Consider the following 17613-nt stretch of genomic DNA (forward strand, 5'->3'; position numbering starts at 1 on the left):
ATGTGCAACATTTTATGAAATGAAAAATGTACAGTGATGCGTATTCTACTCATATCTGGTATTTAATGGGTCCCCATAAAGCTCATTAGAGTGTTCAGTTAGGAGAAGTGGAAAATGAGAGGACGGGATTATAAACTAAAATGACAGACCGAAAATCATAATGAAGAATTCGTAAATTTAATTGTAGATATGATTTTTAAAACCTTTCAAATTTTCAACATTTGTCCATGGTCTCAGATAACAAAATGTATTGGGATTATACTGGAAATTAAGAATATATAACATTTTTAACAGCTATGTGTCTGTTGCATATAGCTAATTTTGTTAAATATTAATTGATAGTGATATTAATGACCTTTAAGAGCTTTATAAATGTAAAATTAAAACACAGTAAACTGAATATATTTAAAATGTATGATCTGATTAGTTTTCACAAAGTAACCTGTAATATCCTCACCATATGTAAGATTATAAAGAATTCCATCACTCTCCAAAGTTTCCTGTGCTACAAATAAGAATTCCCCAAACACTCAAGCTTTTCTGCGACACATTTTTTTTTCATGGTCTCTGTTTTTTTTTTTTTTTTTTTTTTTTAGTTTCAGGTGCACAAGACAAGGTAATACTTAGACGTTCATCATTTATATCCCTCACACTGTGAACCCCCCCTCCACCATCCCCCCTTCCACTTTCCCTCCGACATCGCACCGAGCCATCACATTATATAAATAAAATTATAGTTGGCATTCATTATTGTTCAGCTTCAGGTGTACTGTACATTGATCAAGCATCTACACCTTCCCTGAGGTGGTCTCCCAAATGGGACCTGCCTGCTGCGACACATTTTCATGTCAAGTTTTTATAAGCTTTTTCAAATGACTCCCTAATCAATAGGACTGACTGTTCAGGCTGTGGAACTCAGAAAAAAGAAAACAATTGATTTTTATTTCCCCTAAGGTGAATAGGTGATAATTAGCCCACCTCTAATAAAACAGATTATTTGTACCAGTTGATTCATTTAAAAAATAAAGACAAATGAAAGAGGTAAGTTACACTTAAAAAGGAACTTGAATATTGAAGTAGTTCCAACTTACCTTCTGCGTGAGCCCCCAAGGACACCCCCAAGGTGAGGATGACATTGATCAGCAGCAGCATGTTCGCTCTTCCCAATGGAGTCCCAGGACAAGTTCCAGTCGTGCTGTGTGGGGCTGAAGTCTGCTGCACAAGCCGGCATCAAGTGAGATACTGAATATAAGGGCTCTGCCAGGAAGCTACTTTATTGAGGTCACTGTAAATATCAAAGTGCGATGAGTTTTACCAAAGGCCTCAATCCCCATTAATGATCAACTACTAATGTGACTGCCAAGATGTCTCCTGTAAGTGTTCATCCAACTACCGAAAAGTTCAACAATGAATGTATAAAATAAATGCTAAAGGCATGGTACTAATGTAAACGAATGGAGGTAAGGACCCTGAAGAATAGATGGGACGAATAGTACCAATTGGTAAAAATGGTGTAAATTAATCCGCCAGTACTAAATATTGATATAAGTTTAACAGGCCAATAATAAATAAGATAAAATAGAATTGGATTAAAGGAAGGAAAGGAAAACCCAATTATATGCTGTTTCCAAAGGGAGCCATTAAAATGTAAAAACATGACACGTTGAAAACAAAATGTTGAAAAATGTAAGCCTTGTATGAACTCAGCAAACAAAAGGAGGAGTGGTTATGGTAACATGAGATAAAACAAAACTCAAAAGACACTTACCAGAGAATAATGAAAAGCATTTGATAATGATAATGATAATAATAATAATGATAATAATAATAAATTAATCCAGGTGATATCAAATTCACAAAGGGAAGGGTAAAAAAGGCATGAAAATGGGAAGGAAAGATTTAGTATGAATTTGTCATTTAGAAAAACTTTAAGGCTTCCACAAAAAAGATCAACTAGAGCTAACACACAAAAGGATTTTCTTTATATTGGGAACAAACTTTGGAAAATGAAACTTTAAAACACAACAACATTCTTTATAACTATGAAAAAAACTTAAAATATCAAGGAATAAATTCAACAAAATATTTGTAACATGTCAACGCTGAAAATTGCAAAACATTGCTGAGAAAAAATTTGAAATGCAAGTGAAAGAAGAAGTTCATGATGTTTATGGATTGGAACACTTACCTTCATTAAGATGACACATTCTCCCCAATCAATTTATGCTTTGAATGTGACCCAAGAAAAATTCTCTTATTTAACCAAAAAAATAATTGACATCATTCAAAAATTCATGTGGAAATTCATCCTGAAAAAACAAAATGGAGTACTTCTAATTCAGGATATCTAGATTTGTAATAAAGTTATTCTATTTATCATGATGTGGAACTGTCATAAAGATAAGCAAGTTTTCTGGGGAAATCAGTGACACCAGACATACACACCCACACACATCATTCAGTGGGGAAAGTTTTTTCCAGTAAATGGTGAGGTAACAGTTGGATTTGGGTAAACAAAATGAAACGTTGGCCTATGTCAAGTCTTCAGTCTGGGCTAAGGTCCAGTAGAGGCCAAAGCTCCCAAATCCTTAAGGCCCACAGGTCTGTGACTCACCCACAGGGGACGGGGGAAGGCTCCAAACACCATTCATTTCCAGCACTGACTCTGCAGCACCCTGGAATCTGCTGGGTCTTGTGGCCCAAGTGGCAGAGCCTCTTGCATGGCGGCCTGGACCTGTGACAAAGCCTCCTCTTGTTTTGTGCCTCACTCGCACCAGTAGCTTCTGGGGACCATTAATACATGAGCTAGAGGAGCATCTTCAAATGAGGGCTATGTTGCCTCCCAAATCTTAGGAGACCCACTACGGGTCACACTTTGGATTTTTAGGTTGCGGGGAAGTGTGTGTGTGTGTGTATGTGTGTGTGTGTGAGTGTGTGTGTGTTTCCGCTAAGAGGGCTATCCCAACATACCCCACATCCCCAATCCCTAGATTGTACAAAGAACATCTGAGGAAAACAGTGCAATATTCTTTCTGAAGAATGCAAACATACACTAATCCAAAAAGAAAAGTAGCGGAAGTCTCAGCAGCTTTGTCAATAATTCTTAAGTTCATAAACACATTTGTCCATACTATGAATTTAGCTGTATTTTACACCCTTGAGCTTTCAGCAAGTCCAGAAAGACCAATTAGTTTCCTGTTAGATGAATTTCTGAATTAAAGACACAAGTGATATTCATCCAAGCAGAGCACACAATGCAAAGACCCATAGTTTTTATTTTGATTTCGACAAGTTCTTTCTAAAGATCCTAGAGACAGAGAACAATAGCCACAAAAGCTCTAAAAACAAGGAGACACTTAGGTGACAGCTAGCCCCACCACATATTATATTTAAGAAGCCTTTGCAATGGTACAGTTGGTGCTGCCCCCAGAGTGGACAGATAGAAAGTGGATTATAGTAGAAAGTATAGAAAGGGAAACACACACAAAGAAACTGTAATGTGATCTAAGTCATAATTCAAACCACCAGCACAAGACAACAAGTTTTTAATACTCTTGGATAACTGGAGAATCATTCTGAAAAATAAAATTCATACTGCCGCACTCTATTTAGTTGTAGAGATCTCCACATAAGAAAAGAACCCCACAAATTCAGCCCAAAAACTATGGGAGCATTTGTTAAGAACAGAATGTTTAAAACTATGACTCAGAACTGGAATAAATAAAGTAAGTAGTAATTATAAGATCATATCATTCAACAATGTCTGCCTAGAAAAATTAACATGAACTCAAAAGCCAAATAACAACTTGGAAAATATATGTAAAACCTATCACAGAAATGTGAAAAGTGATAATCTTATGAATTCTAATCAAGGAACAATAATAGGAAAAGGGGACCAGTATCTTAAATAGAAAATTAAGAGAAAAGATCCAAGCAAATGGTCATTAGATATCTTAAATGCAAATAACCACATTGATAATAAGAAAATACACATTAAAACGATACAGTGATACCATTTATTATCTAGAAACAGAAAAAAATATCTAAAAGGCTGACAACTTCCTCAGTTGGCAAGACCAAAAATTGGAGGCTCGTTAGGATAGTACAGAATAAGATACAGATTTCTATGGAAAAGAAGTAGACATACCTATGAAATGGCCTGGTGATCCATTCATTTTACTTCTAGCAGTTTATCTTAACAGTATGCCCACCTGAGAAGATTCATCACAGCAGTCATTATCATAAGAGGAAAATAGCAGAAGTCTCAGTGAGATACATGTTCAATGGAAACAGCAAGGGATTGATAAATCAGAAACTGATAAAATTATACCTTTATTAAATGAGGGAACAACAATGATGGAAGTAAGACCATCCTGCATAGAACATTCTCGTATCACTTCAACTTTTAAAACATGTTGGTGTTCTTCATAAACAAACAAACAAAAGCAAAGGTCAAACTAAAAGAGGAAGAAGCAGCAAAATCAACAATTGAAAAATATACTAATACAACCACATGTAGAACTTCATTAATTTGGTTAGCGAGCCAACCAACGATAAGAATTAGTTCAAGTCACTTTTGAGGAGAGTACTGACACCGAGTGTCACACATCCTGGGGCAAAATAAATGCAAGGCTATTTTAACCTTCACTCAGTAGTTTAGCTGCTCATAGTAATGTTTGCATTAATTTTGACGTTATCTTCATGAAAGTTGAAATGTAAGAATAGAGAAGTAAAGAAGAAAAGAAAATGTATTTCAGAGTTGTTTTTAATGCTGCATTATGAAACTAGAACTGTAAATTCCAATAGGCACTAATGAATTTTAAATTTCATTTCTACTTCAAAGATCTGACAACTGGAAGACCGTAGAAGTAAAGACGTTTCAACACTATTGAACACCCCCATCCAGTACCACTAGCACAGAATTCTTGGGTTCTAAACATTATTCTTCAAATAAACCCCTCATAAAACCCCCAAACTCCCCAAAACCAGAAATTCTTGAAAAATTATATGATTATGGGTGTTGGCCAGGATAAGTGTACAGTGAGCCTGGAATATGGTGTTGTGCTAAAAAGAAGAGAAATGCTGAAAGACTAATGGGGATATATTAAAAGCAATGAGAAGCCAGTTCAAGAAGCACCCATTAGCTAAATTTGGGATAATCTGAGTTTCCAACAGAATAATGAATGTAATTGATTGTGACAAATGGAACAAATGAAACTTTACGAATCCATTTTGGCGCACACAAAACTTTGAAAATAGAAACTCTTTTAGATTATTATGGAAGGTGTTTCCTATAACTCCTTACTTCAAATAAATAAATAAATAAATAAATAAATAAATAAATAAATAATTAATTAATTAAAACAAAACAAATAAAATAGAAAGGAAAAGGGCAAAACATAAAGATTTACCATAGCTTTTTAGGTGAAACTTTAAGTGGAGTCGGTAAATTCACATTCATTTTTATACAAGAGTGACATTTTATAAACACAGAAAAAAATGATAGAATTGATCTTAAAAATGAGCATTTTGTAGCCAACAGTGTAATAATTGATTATAGGCAGGTGTCATAGATGCCACGACTCTCAGGTGAAAGGTTTTGCAGACACAGTATACGTACAAATGTTAACGTCAGTAGCAAAGAACTTGCCAATTGTAGCAATGTTCCTTTACACGTGAGAATCCTGGCTGTCACCACTAATACAGATTTGCATAAATTGGCTCCTTGGTGACAGCCAGTTTTCTCATTTTAGGAATGCCACTTGATTTGATGCCACAGGAAGTAACAAGGTATCACTGCAAATTATTTTTAGGTTATTTATGTATTAATTTTCAACTTAAAGTTTACATCTTTTCGTACAAATTAAAAATGTTTAGTAAACTGATTTTAATTAATAATGTGTTCGAAATGTATGAACATAGAAATCATTCTTTGGACATTTGTGTTTGAATCTTTCCAAAACCGTTTATACCAGAAAAATTATGAAAATGTTATTAGGCTCTTTGTAGTTCTTGACAGATATTACCTTTCTTTCTGTATATATTTTTTTAAATTGACATAGTCCTGTGCTTCAAAAGGGATATATGTTAAGGAGAGGAAAAGGTGAAAATCCAGGTAAACATATAGGAATGGAACACCAATTCTTACCCCGATTTTCTTTAAATTCAGCTACAGTTCTGGTGTTTTATTGTACTTCCTGCCAATCTTTGTTCTATGCACAGTTATTCATTATCCAAAGCATATTGTGTGGATGTGGGTGTGTGTTTACACTTGGTATTGTATTTTGATCACTTTTCACATCAGTGTAATAATAGTTATGCACCCAATGAGATTCTAATTCTTTTTTATGATTTATGTGAATTATTATGTGGGTGAATGGACATCTTGTACATCATGTTTTTCATCATTTTGGGGTACATTTAGCTATTGAGAGACAAGCAAAACTTAGTAATAAGCTCTTACATCTTATTGCTAACACAGGTATGACGTAGTTTGATTTTTACGTGTTTGTGCAGTGATATTATTTGGAAGATGGAGACAAGCCTTTATTTCCATTTCCTCTGGTGTAAGAGCCTCAGAACACCTCCGAAGTTATGGAGGAAGCTCTGAGAGAGTTTGGAGAATGGTGGATAGAGGCAGGCTCTCAAGTGCCTGCATCTAATTTCTGCCCGTAGATGTTTTATGAATAAACACACAGGTTTTTGGTTTGTCACATTTTAATGAGATGCTTTTAAGAAGTGATAGATTCATCTCTCAGATTACATGACATCCTCCATATAATATTTACACAAATTCTGATTTATGAATAAAACATTTCTGATTTTTCAATGCTTGAAACAAATTGAGAAGAATTGGAAAAATAACAAAAATTCTAAATAAGTGTGCATGTTATAATTTCATGACTTTGTTCTATCTTCATCTTTTCACACAAGTGGGATACTCCAATTTCCCTTCCTGACAGCGTGCTCGAAATGCAGACTTTGGTGACTCTTCACGATACCCACTTTTACACATAAATTCAACAATATCATCTGATTTAGAATAAAGTTTTTTCGTGTAAGTCCATTTCAACAGTATATTATGTTTTTCCAAAATTTCTTCTGATATCACACATGCATCTGAAGGTGAAAAAAAGTGAACACAGAACATTAAATAGCATACAAACATTTTCCGCAGATTTTCAGACTTTCAGATAGAAATCCTCTGTATTTGGCAAGGAATTCCTTCTCTAAACCTTTTTCAAACAAACTTATTGAAAATCCATCATTTACTTGGGAATCATTACACACAAGTAATGATGTAAAAATGAGGAACCATGTTTAATGTGTGACAATTAATGGTTATAATCCAACATTCATAATGTCAATTATCATAGAAAGCTGTTATTAAAGAATCCCTTTTGCTGTTGTTGCTTAATTAAGAATTTTTAAATTATTTCTTCACATATGCATATTGGGTCAACAAGCAATCGGTAGAATTCTTGTATATTTATTCATCAAAACTTGATTGTAAACTGGAAAACATCACACACATTACACTGATTTTCTCAGAACCCATGAGAACATCAAAAAACTCACCTAAGCATTTTGGTGGTTCTGACCACTTTCCATCTCTACATGTTATCTGCTTGTTTCCCTGAAGTTCATTCAAGAACTGGCATTGGTATTCAACTGATGACCCTGGAGCATATTCTGCTAATGGAAATGTGGTGATGTCTCCATTTTGAATAGGTGGAGGGGCTCCACATTTTCCTTTAGACTCTAAGAATAGATATTATATGATTTATTGAGAGACCAAAGAAAAAATCACAGGTTAACATAAGCAAATAAAAACATAGCACAATTTGTAATATGAAGACTTGTGATTTCTGATGACAGAAAAGACTCATTGAAGTAATTTTAATCACTTATACTGAGAATCACCCCACATGAAAGCACATGTGAAACATTACCAAATATGTTCATTGTTTTCATATATCTCTTGGCCATTTGTATTCTTCTTAGGAGAAGTTTCTGCTCATGTCCTCTGCCTATTTTTTAAGTGAAAAAGACCCTACTATTTGCGGTCTGCAGAAAACTCACTTCATACTTCAAGACAAAGGTAGGCTCAAAGTAAAACACTTGGAAAAATATACACCAGGCCGAAGTTCAAGTGGATAATACCATATATCCTTTGTTGGTACCCGTGTTTCCTGAACCCTAAACCCTGGAGTACCCCAGGCCAGGTTCTCAGAAGTTTTTTCTATATAACCTAGTTCTCTGGGTGAGATCAGGTAGTATCCCACCTTTAAATATAATCCATAAGCCCAAAACCCCACATTTATATCCCGTTCTATGACCTGCCCAGCTTGTCCAGCTCTCAAAGTGGAATTCTATAGATCTGCCAAATGGACTTAAGTTGTCTTTACTATATTTATTCCTAGGGAAAAACTAAGTGTCTTCATGATTAAGATGGGGAATGTTCCATGATTCCAACTATTCCACTCTGGTTGAAGCTTTCGTAATATCAATAGACCATATTTTTTAATTAGTCCATAGAAATAATTGGACTTTAAGCAACATCATTTTATGTGCACTAAAATTTTTAACTGTATAGAAACTACTTCACTATGTATTTATATCAACATATTTTGTCCCTAATGTATTCCCCCAAATCAGGGAAGAGAAATAAGATGCTTTACCTTTGCACTGAGGCGGTTCCGTCCAGATTCCATTTAAACACATCACTTCTCCATTCCCAAATAGGGCCAAAGGTCTGATGCACTCATAACTTACTCTATCACCAGATAGATACTTAGGCATCTCATCTACTAGACGAGCATTTTCCACTGTGGGAGGATTCGAACAGGAAACATCTGAATAGGAAGAAAGAACATGTCTCTCATGTAATGACCATTTTGAATGCAAATGAACAAAAGGAATTTTGATATATGCATTATTTCAGGGGAGCTTTAAAATCAATGGGTAATCTGTCACGAAAAAAATGGTCATCTAAATTTACATGCAAAATTGAGAAAAGGAGATAAACAATGCATTTTGTTTTTTAAGATTAAGCTTCTATACATTAAATTCCTCTCCCATCCCTTCTAGAAGTTTAAAAAACATCTTTGAGGCCAACAAAAATGACATTCTTTCTGGACATTCTTATTTGAGGTTAATAAAATAAATATTATCCATTACATAAATTCAAAATGAATGTATAAGCGCAAGAAACTCATAATAAAGAGATTTGACAAGAAAATTTAGTTTTCAATTGTCATGTACAATTGAATTGTAATTTTAAGCTCTTAGAAAAATAAACACAAGTACATAGTTCCTTAGAGAAAAGTCAAGAATTGACACACTTTCACAAACACCATTGTTGAAGGAAGACGATATACAGTCAATGGACCCAAAAAATACGAGTTGTAAAAACAGAAGAAAATAAATGTATAATTGATAAAAACACTGCAGTGATTTGGGGGAGGGGCAATGTTTACGGACACCACCATGAGCCAAGCATAATTCCTCAGAGAGATTCAGGTAGATATGAAATCATAATCGGCTATCGTGAGGGTTCCCAAACTAAGGTGCGGGTGGACTCTTTTTGGAATTGTTACAACAGTCTCGGGCACATATGCCGAGTCTTTGACTCTGAGTCTGAATGTACCTGTGAACTCGCATTTGCATTTCTATCAACATCCCAGAAGATGCAGTGCCTGCCATCCCTGGACTGCTCTCTGAGAACGAAGGGGCGAGGAGACTAGCGATCGTGTACACGTGCCATCCCTTTCGTGGAGGCATAAACGTTCTGTGATGTGGCCTAAAACATAACTATGTCTGCTTTTTGATAGTGCTAGAAGCAATTTAACAAATAAATTTTAAAATGTCATCACCTTACCTCTGCATGTTGGTTCCCCTATCCATTTGCCCTTAATACACTGTACAATATTGGATCCCTCCATTTGGTAATATTTGTCACATTTATAAGTCAGTTCTTCTCCTGAACTATATGATCTCTTCTGCTTACCCACGAGTATGGCATTGTCAATCCTGGGTGGGTGAGAACATTCGGTTTCTGAAAGGAAAACAATATACATTTGTTCATCAAATCATTAAAAATACACAATGGTCAATAATTATAATAGGAATAATAGTTAGGCACATGTTAAACACTGAATGCTGTACAATGTTTTTCTTTTAAAGTGAAAATGTTAGCAGTCTTGACTTAAGGACATTGACTGATTCTACATTTATCAGAAGTATAACGAGGGAGCAGTGATATTAAAGCCTGGAGAGATATGGATGCAGGTAACGCTTGAGACCAAACTTCTTACACTCCCATTCTTACTTGCCCATACAGTCCTCCTACGTTATGAGGTACTGTTACTACTGTTTGCTTCTGTCCAAATCTCTTTCCACAATTATGTCAAATATGTTAGAAATGATATGTTTATAGGGCTATATTTGAGAAACCAACAGTAAATTGAATAACAATGAGATTGGTGATACAGGATGAGAGATGAGAAATCTGAGAATGGTCCTCAGAGCATATCGAAAGTGCACAAAAGGTGATGTCACAATGAAATATTTTGGCTCATGTCATTGAACTTTTCTGACTACTAGGGCTAATTAATTCTCTTCCAGAACCCAGAGCTCCCCAGAGCTCCCGTGTTAAATTCTGGATTCATATTGGTGTCATTAATGTTCTGAAATAAAGATATTTGTCAGCCTCAGAATAAAATCAAATACACTATACTTATGCATTCTGGTGGACGAGACCATCTTTCTCCTATACATTTTACAGATGCAGGTCCATCAATCTCAAATCCTTTGGAACACCTGTACGTCACTTCGAATCCATATGGGTAACTGTTTAACTTTAAAGGTAATATACCATTACCAATCAAAGGTGGTGGTCCACAAGGAAGTCCTAAAAAAAAAAGAAAGATTGACTGCGTATTGTACTAACTCTGAAATCAATTTTATATTCTGGTTGTCAGACTTGGTACCAGTTTTGAAATGAAATGACCACACAGGAGCTAATATATTACAGAGAAGGTGCACAAATACTTCCTGAAACCACCATTGTGGTGTGTGACCAACTGTAAGTTGATCAAGAACTCGAGAATAAAAATATCAACATATTTATGAGTGGTACTATCAACGCTGCTGTAGCCAATCATGAGTAATGAAGGGATACACACTGAGAATTAATGATCTTAAGGAAAGTGCCATTTATTGTAAGAAATCAGAAGGGACATTGTAAGAACATAAATGTTTTTCAAAAACCTAGTGGTGAACCATTCACTACCTATATGAATATGTAGGAAGATGAATAAATATACCTATATGAATAGGTAGGTTTAATTTCATACACAGCCTTTAGCATAAAAAATACTAGAACTAGAAGTGATTTCATAATGAACCAACTACTAAAAATAGGATTGATACGGTCATGCAAATAGTTTGGCAATTTATGTAAAATATATATGAATGACTTTAAATATTTAGAATGCTAAAGAATTATGTCTCATGACTTTGAAGACAATTGGTTATTTTAATGACTTGCACCAAAAACAGAATTTTAGTTTGCATGCTGTCCTTACCTATACACCGAGGTGGAGAAGTCCATTTTCCCATGTGGCATGTTATCCCATCTTCTGCAGATATCCTGAAACCATCTTCACAAATATAATTTAATTTGGTGCCATGTGTGTAAGTGTGGGGTTCATGTTTTTCTTTTCTTTCTTCTGAAGAGATAGGTGAATACATGGTTCCATGTTCGATGTGAGGTGGCTGAGAACATGGAAGTTTTTCTATGTGAAGAACAGAGACCAAAGAATCAAGCACAGAAATAAATGTTTCAATTGTGAAATAAAATCAAATGCTACTTCGGATTTTGAAATAAGGATAATTTGAACAAATTACGTTATGTGAAACCTGAAAAGTATTTAAAAGTTGCAAGGATATATGTCTGCCTAAAATTGATGCTACCATCCGCTTGTTCCAAATGCCCTTCCCTTCTTGTCCTGTTCCTAGGGGGTGGACACTACACATAAACAGAAATGGTACCTGGCATTTACACTGTGAGCTAAAGTTTTTGTCTCTGTTCATTTCCCAGTGAGAGTGATTGAATTTGTGCAGCTAGACTGTAATTTCCCGTTGCAGGTGGAATAGATATGGAGGAAGCTCTGCATTTGGCTTCTTTATTCAAAGCACAGGGAGTTTTCCCCTCCTTAGGAAGAAGATGATAGCAGGTGAGGAACACTGACCAACACAGCGTGGAATTGGCTGCCATATTCCATCCTTGCACTCAATTTCTTCTGGTCCCTGAATGAGGGAGTTTTCTTGACACAGAATAGATATTTTTTCTCCATCCTGATAATTCACTGTAGTTGTCATTTTTTCAGTTTTGGGAATCTGTGGTGGAGGTGGACATCTTCGTACTTCTAAAAATATTAGAATTACATTTCTTGATGAAAAGTCATAAGTTAAAAGGATAATTCCGTAAACAGAAATGTCAGTAATAATATATCCTAAAAGACCAAATTATAATGCAATGGTCTTTTTTATGTTCTTTGGGTGTATGTCTTTTATTTTGCTTTTATTTTGTTCTTTGCTCTATAATGCTCCTTTTAAAGCTATAAATATCTACATTTTTGCTGTATCTCATAGATTTCAATGTGCACTACAAATATTGCTATTTTATTTAAACTATTGCTTTTTGATAAATTATTGATAAAGCACTTTTTCAGTTTTCCATATTTGTGAGATGGATGATGTAGGATGATATAGGTCTCTAATTTTGTTATTTTTGTTTTTAATTTGGAGAGTGTTTTAAGGACTTTTTAAATTGATATTTGTCTGGAATTCCATTATCACATGGAAATAATCCATTGTTTTAAATTTATTGATTGTATTAAAATAGGACAACAAAGATTGTAAGAAAAGGAGTATTATGAATGTTATAAAGGATTATTTTATAATCATAAAAATTAATTCACAAGCCCAAAGCAGTTATACATGTATCTAAAATATTTCAAATAGACAAAGCAAAGATGAACAGAACTAAAAAAGTAAATATCCAATTCCACAATTCTAGTTATTAGTACTGATAGCCTTCTAATTCTAATAGGACAGTTAGATAAAAATTTTTAAAAAGACTACGAAAAATTTTAACACAAATGTGAACCTTTTTCACTATGTCTGAAAACTAGAGTCTATGTGTGCTTCATACGAAAATGGAACCATTGAAAAGATAGAAAATGTGTGGTACAGTAAGAAAAACATGAATACATTTCAAAATGCTGAAATCTTACCCAGTACAAGCTCTGACAAGAGAATTACATTAGAATCAATAAGAATAAATTATGCAAACACAGGATATTCATCAATTGTAAACACTGAACATGTGTTGTTCTTTATACACCAATGATTCTACAATAAAACTGGTAAAAGAAAGTAAATATTTGTATATTGAATATTTTCTATATAAGTGACAGGTCAAAGGAGAAATCACATGGTCTAGTAGAAAATATTTCACACTGACTCAAATGAAAGTAAAATGGAAGTGAAATATTTTGAGACACAGCTAAGCACTAAGAAGAAAAAAAATGGAATTTTACATAAGATTTATATTTTAAAAGTAGGATGGTTTAAACCCATGTTTTAATTTCCTACATTAAATAGTGAGAAGAGAGAAAAATGAAAATCAAAATATTCAGAAGGAAGGAAACTATAAGTCCAGAGAGAGAAAATTGAAAAAACTGAGAAAGAAAAATAGGAAAGAAAAACAGAAAATTAATAAAGCTTGTTAAAATAGTGAATGCTAATTTAGCTAAAAATAGAAAAGAGAGGAAATGGAGAATATTAACAGGCTTAAAATAGTTTTTTGAAAATATCAGTAAAATGTAAAAAGAAAACAAAACAAAACAACACCCTATGAAGAATGATCAGGTACAAGAGAGAAACAAGTATCAATCTCAGAATGAAAGGAGTGATACCAGAGAAGATACTACAGAGCAAGAGGGAGAGTGAAGACTAAGTGACTATTAAATAATAGAAAACCAGCCAATTGATAAATTGGGTAAAATGGAGCTATTTATTCAAAAAAAACAACTTCCTTACTTTGACAGCATAGAAAATTTGAGTAATCTACCACCTATTAAAGAAATTGAATTCTCCATAAAGGAAACCTTCCAAATAAACATCAAACTCCTATCAGATGCCTTCACAGGTGAATTCTGTCAATCTTTTAAGAGAAAATTAATACAAGAACACTATGTGTAATGATATTACACATGTACTTTCAGACACAGTGTGGCAGGGAACACGTCTCAGTGGGTTTTCATGAAGCCATCATATCCCTGATAACAAAACCTGGCAGAGACATTGCAAGGAAAAGTAATTGTAGACTAATAGCCTCCATGAACATAGATGCAAAAATTCTTAAAACTATATCAGCAAAAAGAGTACATGGAAATCGAGAAAGCATAACATATCACCACCAAGTATAGGAATGAAATTTATTCAGTAATCAAAAATTTATATATGTAATTCACTGTATTAACAAAATTAAAAAAAGTCATATTATCCTATGAATAAGTGCATAAAGAGCATTTAAAAACATTCAGCAGCGCTTGATAATGAAAGTCCTTACTCAGCTACGTGGGAAGAGAAGGAAATTCCTTTAATCTGATAAAGGACATCTAGAAAAATCCTAAACTAACATTATACTTGTGGTAAGATGCTGAATACACTTCCCAGTGGTCAGGAACAGTATAAAGATGTTTGTTTTCATCACTTTCTTTCAATGGTTTAGTGAAGGTCCTCATCAGTGCAATAAAACAAACAAAATATCAAACTAAAAAGGGACTGGCAGAAATAAAATATTGCATTTGCAATGATACACTTGCTTAAGGAAAATTGTAACAGATCTGTAAAATACCACCTAAAATGAATAATATAAGAGTACATTTTCAGAGTATAAAATCAATACACAAAAATCGAGTGGATGTCTTTATACGTGCGGAAAAATTGGGAAAATGTAATTATGAAAAATTACATGTTAATATTAAAAATATAAATACGACTTTAGAATAGTAAATTATCTACACTTAAATCAGTGTTGGGAAAATAGAAGCATAAATAAATAATTGAAGAGATATGTTTCTGGTTTGAAAACTCAGTGTGGCTAAGATGTCAATTCTTAATTTATATATCATTATACATGTCATTTTTTTCTATTATACAAGCTGAAACTGTATAGAAGTTGATAAGCTTTCCCTGGAATTTCCATATTAATGAAAAGGATGAATAATTTTAAAAATCTTGAAGGAAGAGCATAATTGGATAAAATATGTCAGACTTCAAGACTTAGTATGAAGCTATGATTACCTAGGATACGTGGTAGGGATAAGGATAGATAAATAAATTAATGGACCAAATAGAGGGGCCAGAAATAAATCATCACTTCCATAGTTAACTGATTTTCATTCGAAAGTCTTTCTCACCCATAGTAGTAGAACAATTGGATGTTCATACACAAAATAAGAGTTCAATTCCTATTTTACACCACACTTAATAATTCACAGAAGATGGATAATACACCCAAATATTAATGCTAAAATGATAAAGCTTCAAGAGGAAAATGTAGACAAGCACTTGTACTTCACTGCCTGTAAATATTACTTGCTGCCTCTAAGACGATCTAAAGATGAGTGGAACTGTAGATAGTAGGTTTGTTTTTGTATTTGTATGAAACTACTTTCTGTATATTGTAGTCCTGAGGAAACTGGTAAAAATGTTGAGGTGAGTGAGTCAAGGTGCCCTTCAGTTGGAGAAGAATGAACCGCATGCTATCGGAGTTGGTGGTGACAACGTGACTCAGAGTTTTCCAGGTGGGTATAGAGAAGCAGATAAATGGATGACTAGATATGCACGTACATAGATAGATACCTGGAGAGACAGATAGACAGGAAGATACATACATTGAGACTAGATACACACATAACAGCTATAGGCACAGGCACATTTGTAATATAAGGAACTGGAAGCAAATGGGATCCCAACAGCAAGAGGACACCTACTGCCCAGATGTTAACTTAAAGCCACCACATTTCCGGGTGGTTAGTTGTATAGCTGACTAATGTATATGACACAATTATTATTTAGAAACAGTCTTTTGGTTGCTTTCTAAATTACATTCCAGCTTGAAAATTATTTGTAGTAATAAACAGTTTAAAAATATTTTAAAGGACACAACGAGACTCTTTTTAGAAAGTAGGAAGAAATAAATTTTGAAAATGTTATAAACAGCTTACCTGTGCAGGTTAGTTCGGGATCCCATCTTCCGTTTTTGCAGACTGAGTGTCTGTGTTCTGATTTTCCTCTACATGTGTAAGTTACTTTCATATTATGGGTGTACACATCGTTATCTGATAGGTTTGTCTCCCGTGCAATTGACTTTGATATTTTACACTTTTTATGTTCATCTGTTTCTATAAATTGATAATATTACCATGAAAAGACTAATAATAAGAATCAAACCAATTGATACAATAAATAGTTATATAATCAGTTGAAGTGTGAAATTAGAATGTATGCCTAGAAATTCCATCAACAAAACCTTTCCTGATCATGTTGCATGAGATGGGTTATTCTGTATGGACATAGTCCTATCTACAGTCATGAAATTTCATAGAAAATATCATCAAAAGACCTTTTAAAATTTGATAACTCACCCCAATAAAAAATTTAATAACTAATTGTATGTTTTAAAATTTTTCATTAAATTTATTGGGGGTGACACTGGTTAGAAAAGTTACATAGGTTTCAGGTGTACAATTCTGTAATACATCAGCTATATATCGCAATGTGTGTTCACCACCCAGCATCAGTTCTCCTCCGTTACCATATGTAACCCCCTTTAAGCCTCTTCTAATATCTCCCTCCCCCTGGTAACCACTAAACTGTTGTCTGTGTCTGGGTTTTGTTTGTTTTCTTGGTCTTTTCTTGCTTTCAGTTTTATATCCCGCACATGAGTAAAAGTATATGATTCTAGACTTTTGCGCTTTGAGGACTCAAGAGCATCCGAGCTGCACTAATGGACGATATGCATAGTGAAGAGTCATCACGTGACTAAATCGGTCCCATTTGGAATCTGTGCCAATGTCCACATCCATATGTTTCTCCACATTGTTTTTAAACCCCAAATCTCAAAATGTTAAAATAAAAACAATTATCTGAGGAAAGAGAATATATGAGCTAGTATAATTACAGTCTTTCAGTAAAATTAATATAAGTTGATGAGAAAGTTGATCTAAGATGTAGTGTGTAAAAATGTGAATATTAAAACAGATCCTTTGCATGATGACCAAAAAACAGAATAAGAAACTAACTGAGTGCTTAAAGTCATGACATCTTTTGTATATATATATGTATATATATACTCTTAGGATCCTTGAGAAGGTATTTTATATGCCTATCACCCTATAATCTCATACTATTGTTGTGGGAACAAAGCCACAAAAAGCAGTTTCCAGGCTCTCGGCCTCACATAGAAAGGTGCTGGCTCGGGTAGTAAATGGCCATCAACTGTGATCAGATGGCCATCAGCTGTGGCTAGTTGGC

At 34.1% G+C, this 17613-nt stretch overlaps 1 protein-coding gene across 1 annotated transcript in view; it reads right to left on the reverse strand.

The window, feature by feature from the left end:
• Window positions 1-6704: 6704 nt before the first annotated feature.
• CFH (complement factor H) overlaps window positions 6705-17613 on the reverse strand; it is an 84294-nt gene continuing 73385 nt past the window's right edge. Inside the window, exons 31-38 of the mRNA XM_081039178.1 lie at window positions 16305-16481; window positions 12255-12431; window positions 11589-11798; window positions 10739-10912; window positions 9881-10057; window positions 8682-8855; window positions 7579-7761; window positions 6705-7119 (exon numbers count right to left, since the gene is read on the reverse strand). Coding sequence (XP_080895304.1) covers window positions 6917-7119; window positions 7579-7761; window positions 8682-8855; window positions 9881-10057; window positions 10739-10912; window positions 11589-11798; window positions 12255-12431; window positions 16305-16481 — 1475 coding nt within the window. The 3' untranslated portion in view covers window positions 6705-6916. The remainder of the gene's footprint in view (window positions 7120-7578; window positions 7762-8681; window positions 8856-9880; window positions 10058-10738; window positions 10913-11588; window positions 11799-12254; window positions 12432-16304; window positions 16482-17613) is intronic.

Source organism: Rhinolophus hipposideros (assembly GCF_964194185.1).
Source record: "Rhinolophus hipposideros genome assembly, chromosome: 26".
Classification (NCBI taxonomy): domain Eukaryota; kingdom Metazoa; phylum Chordata; class Mammalia; order Chiroptera; family Rhinolophidae; genus Rhinolophus; species Rhinolophus hipposideros.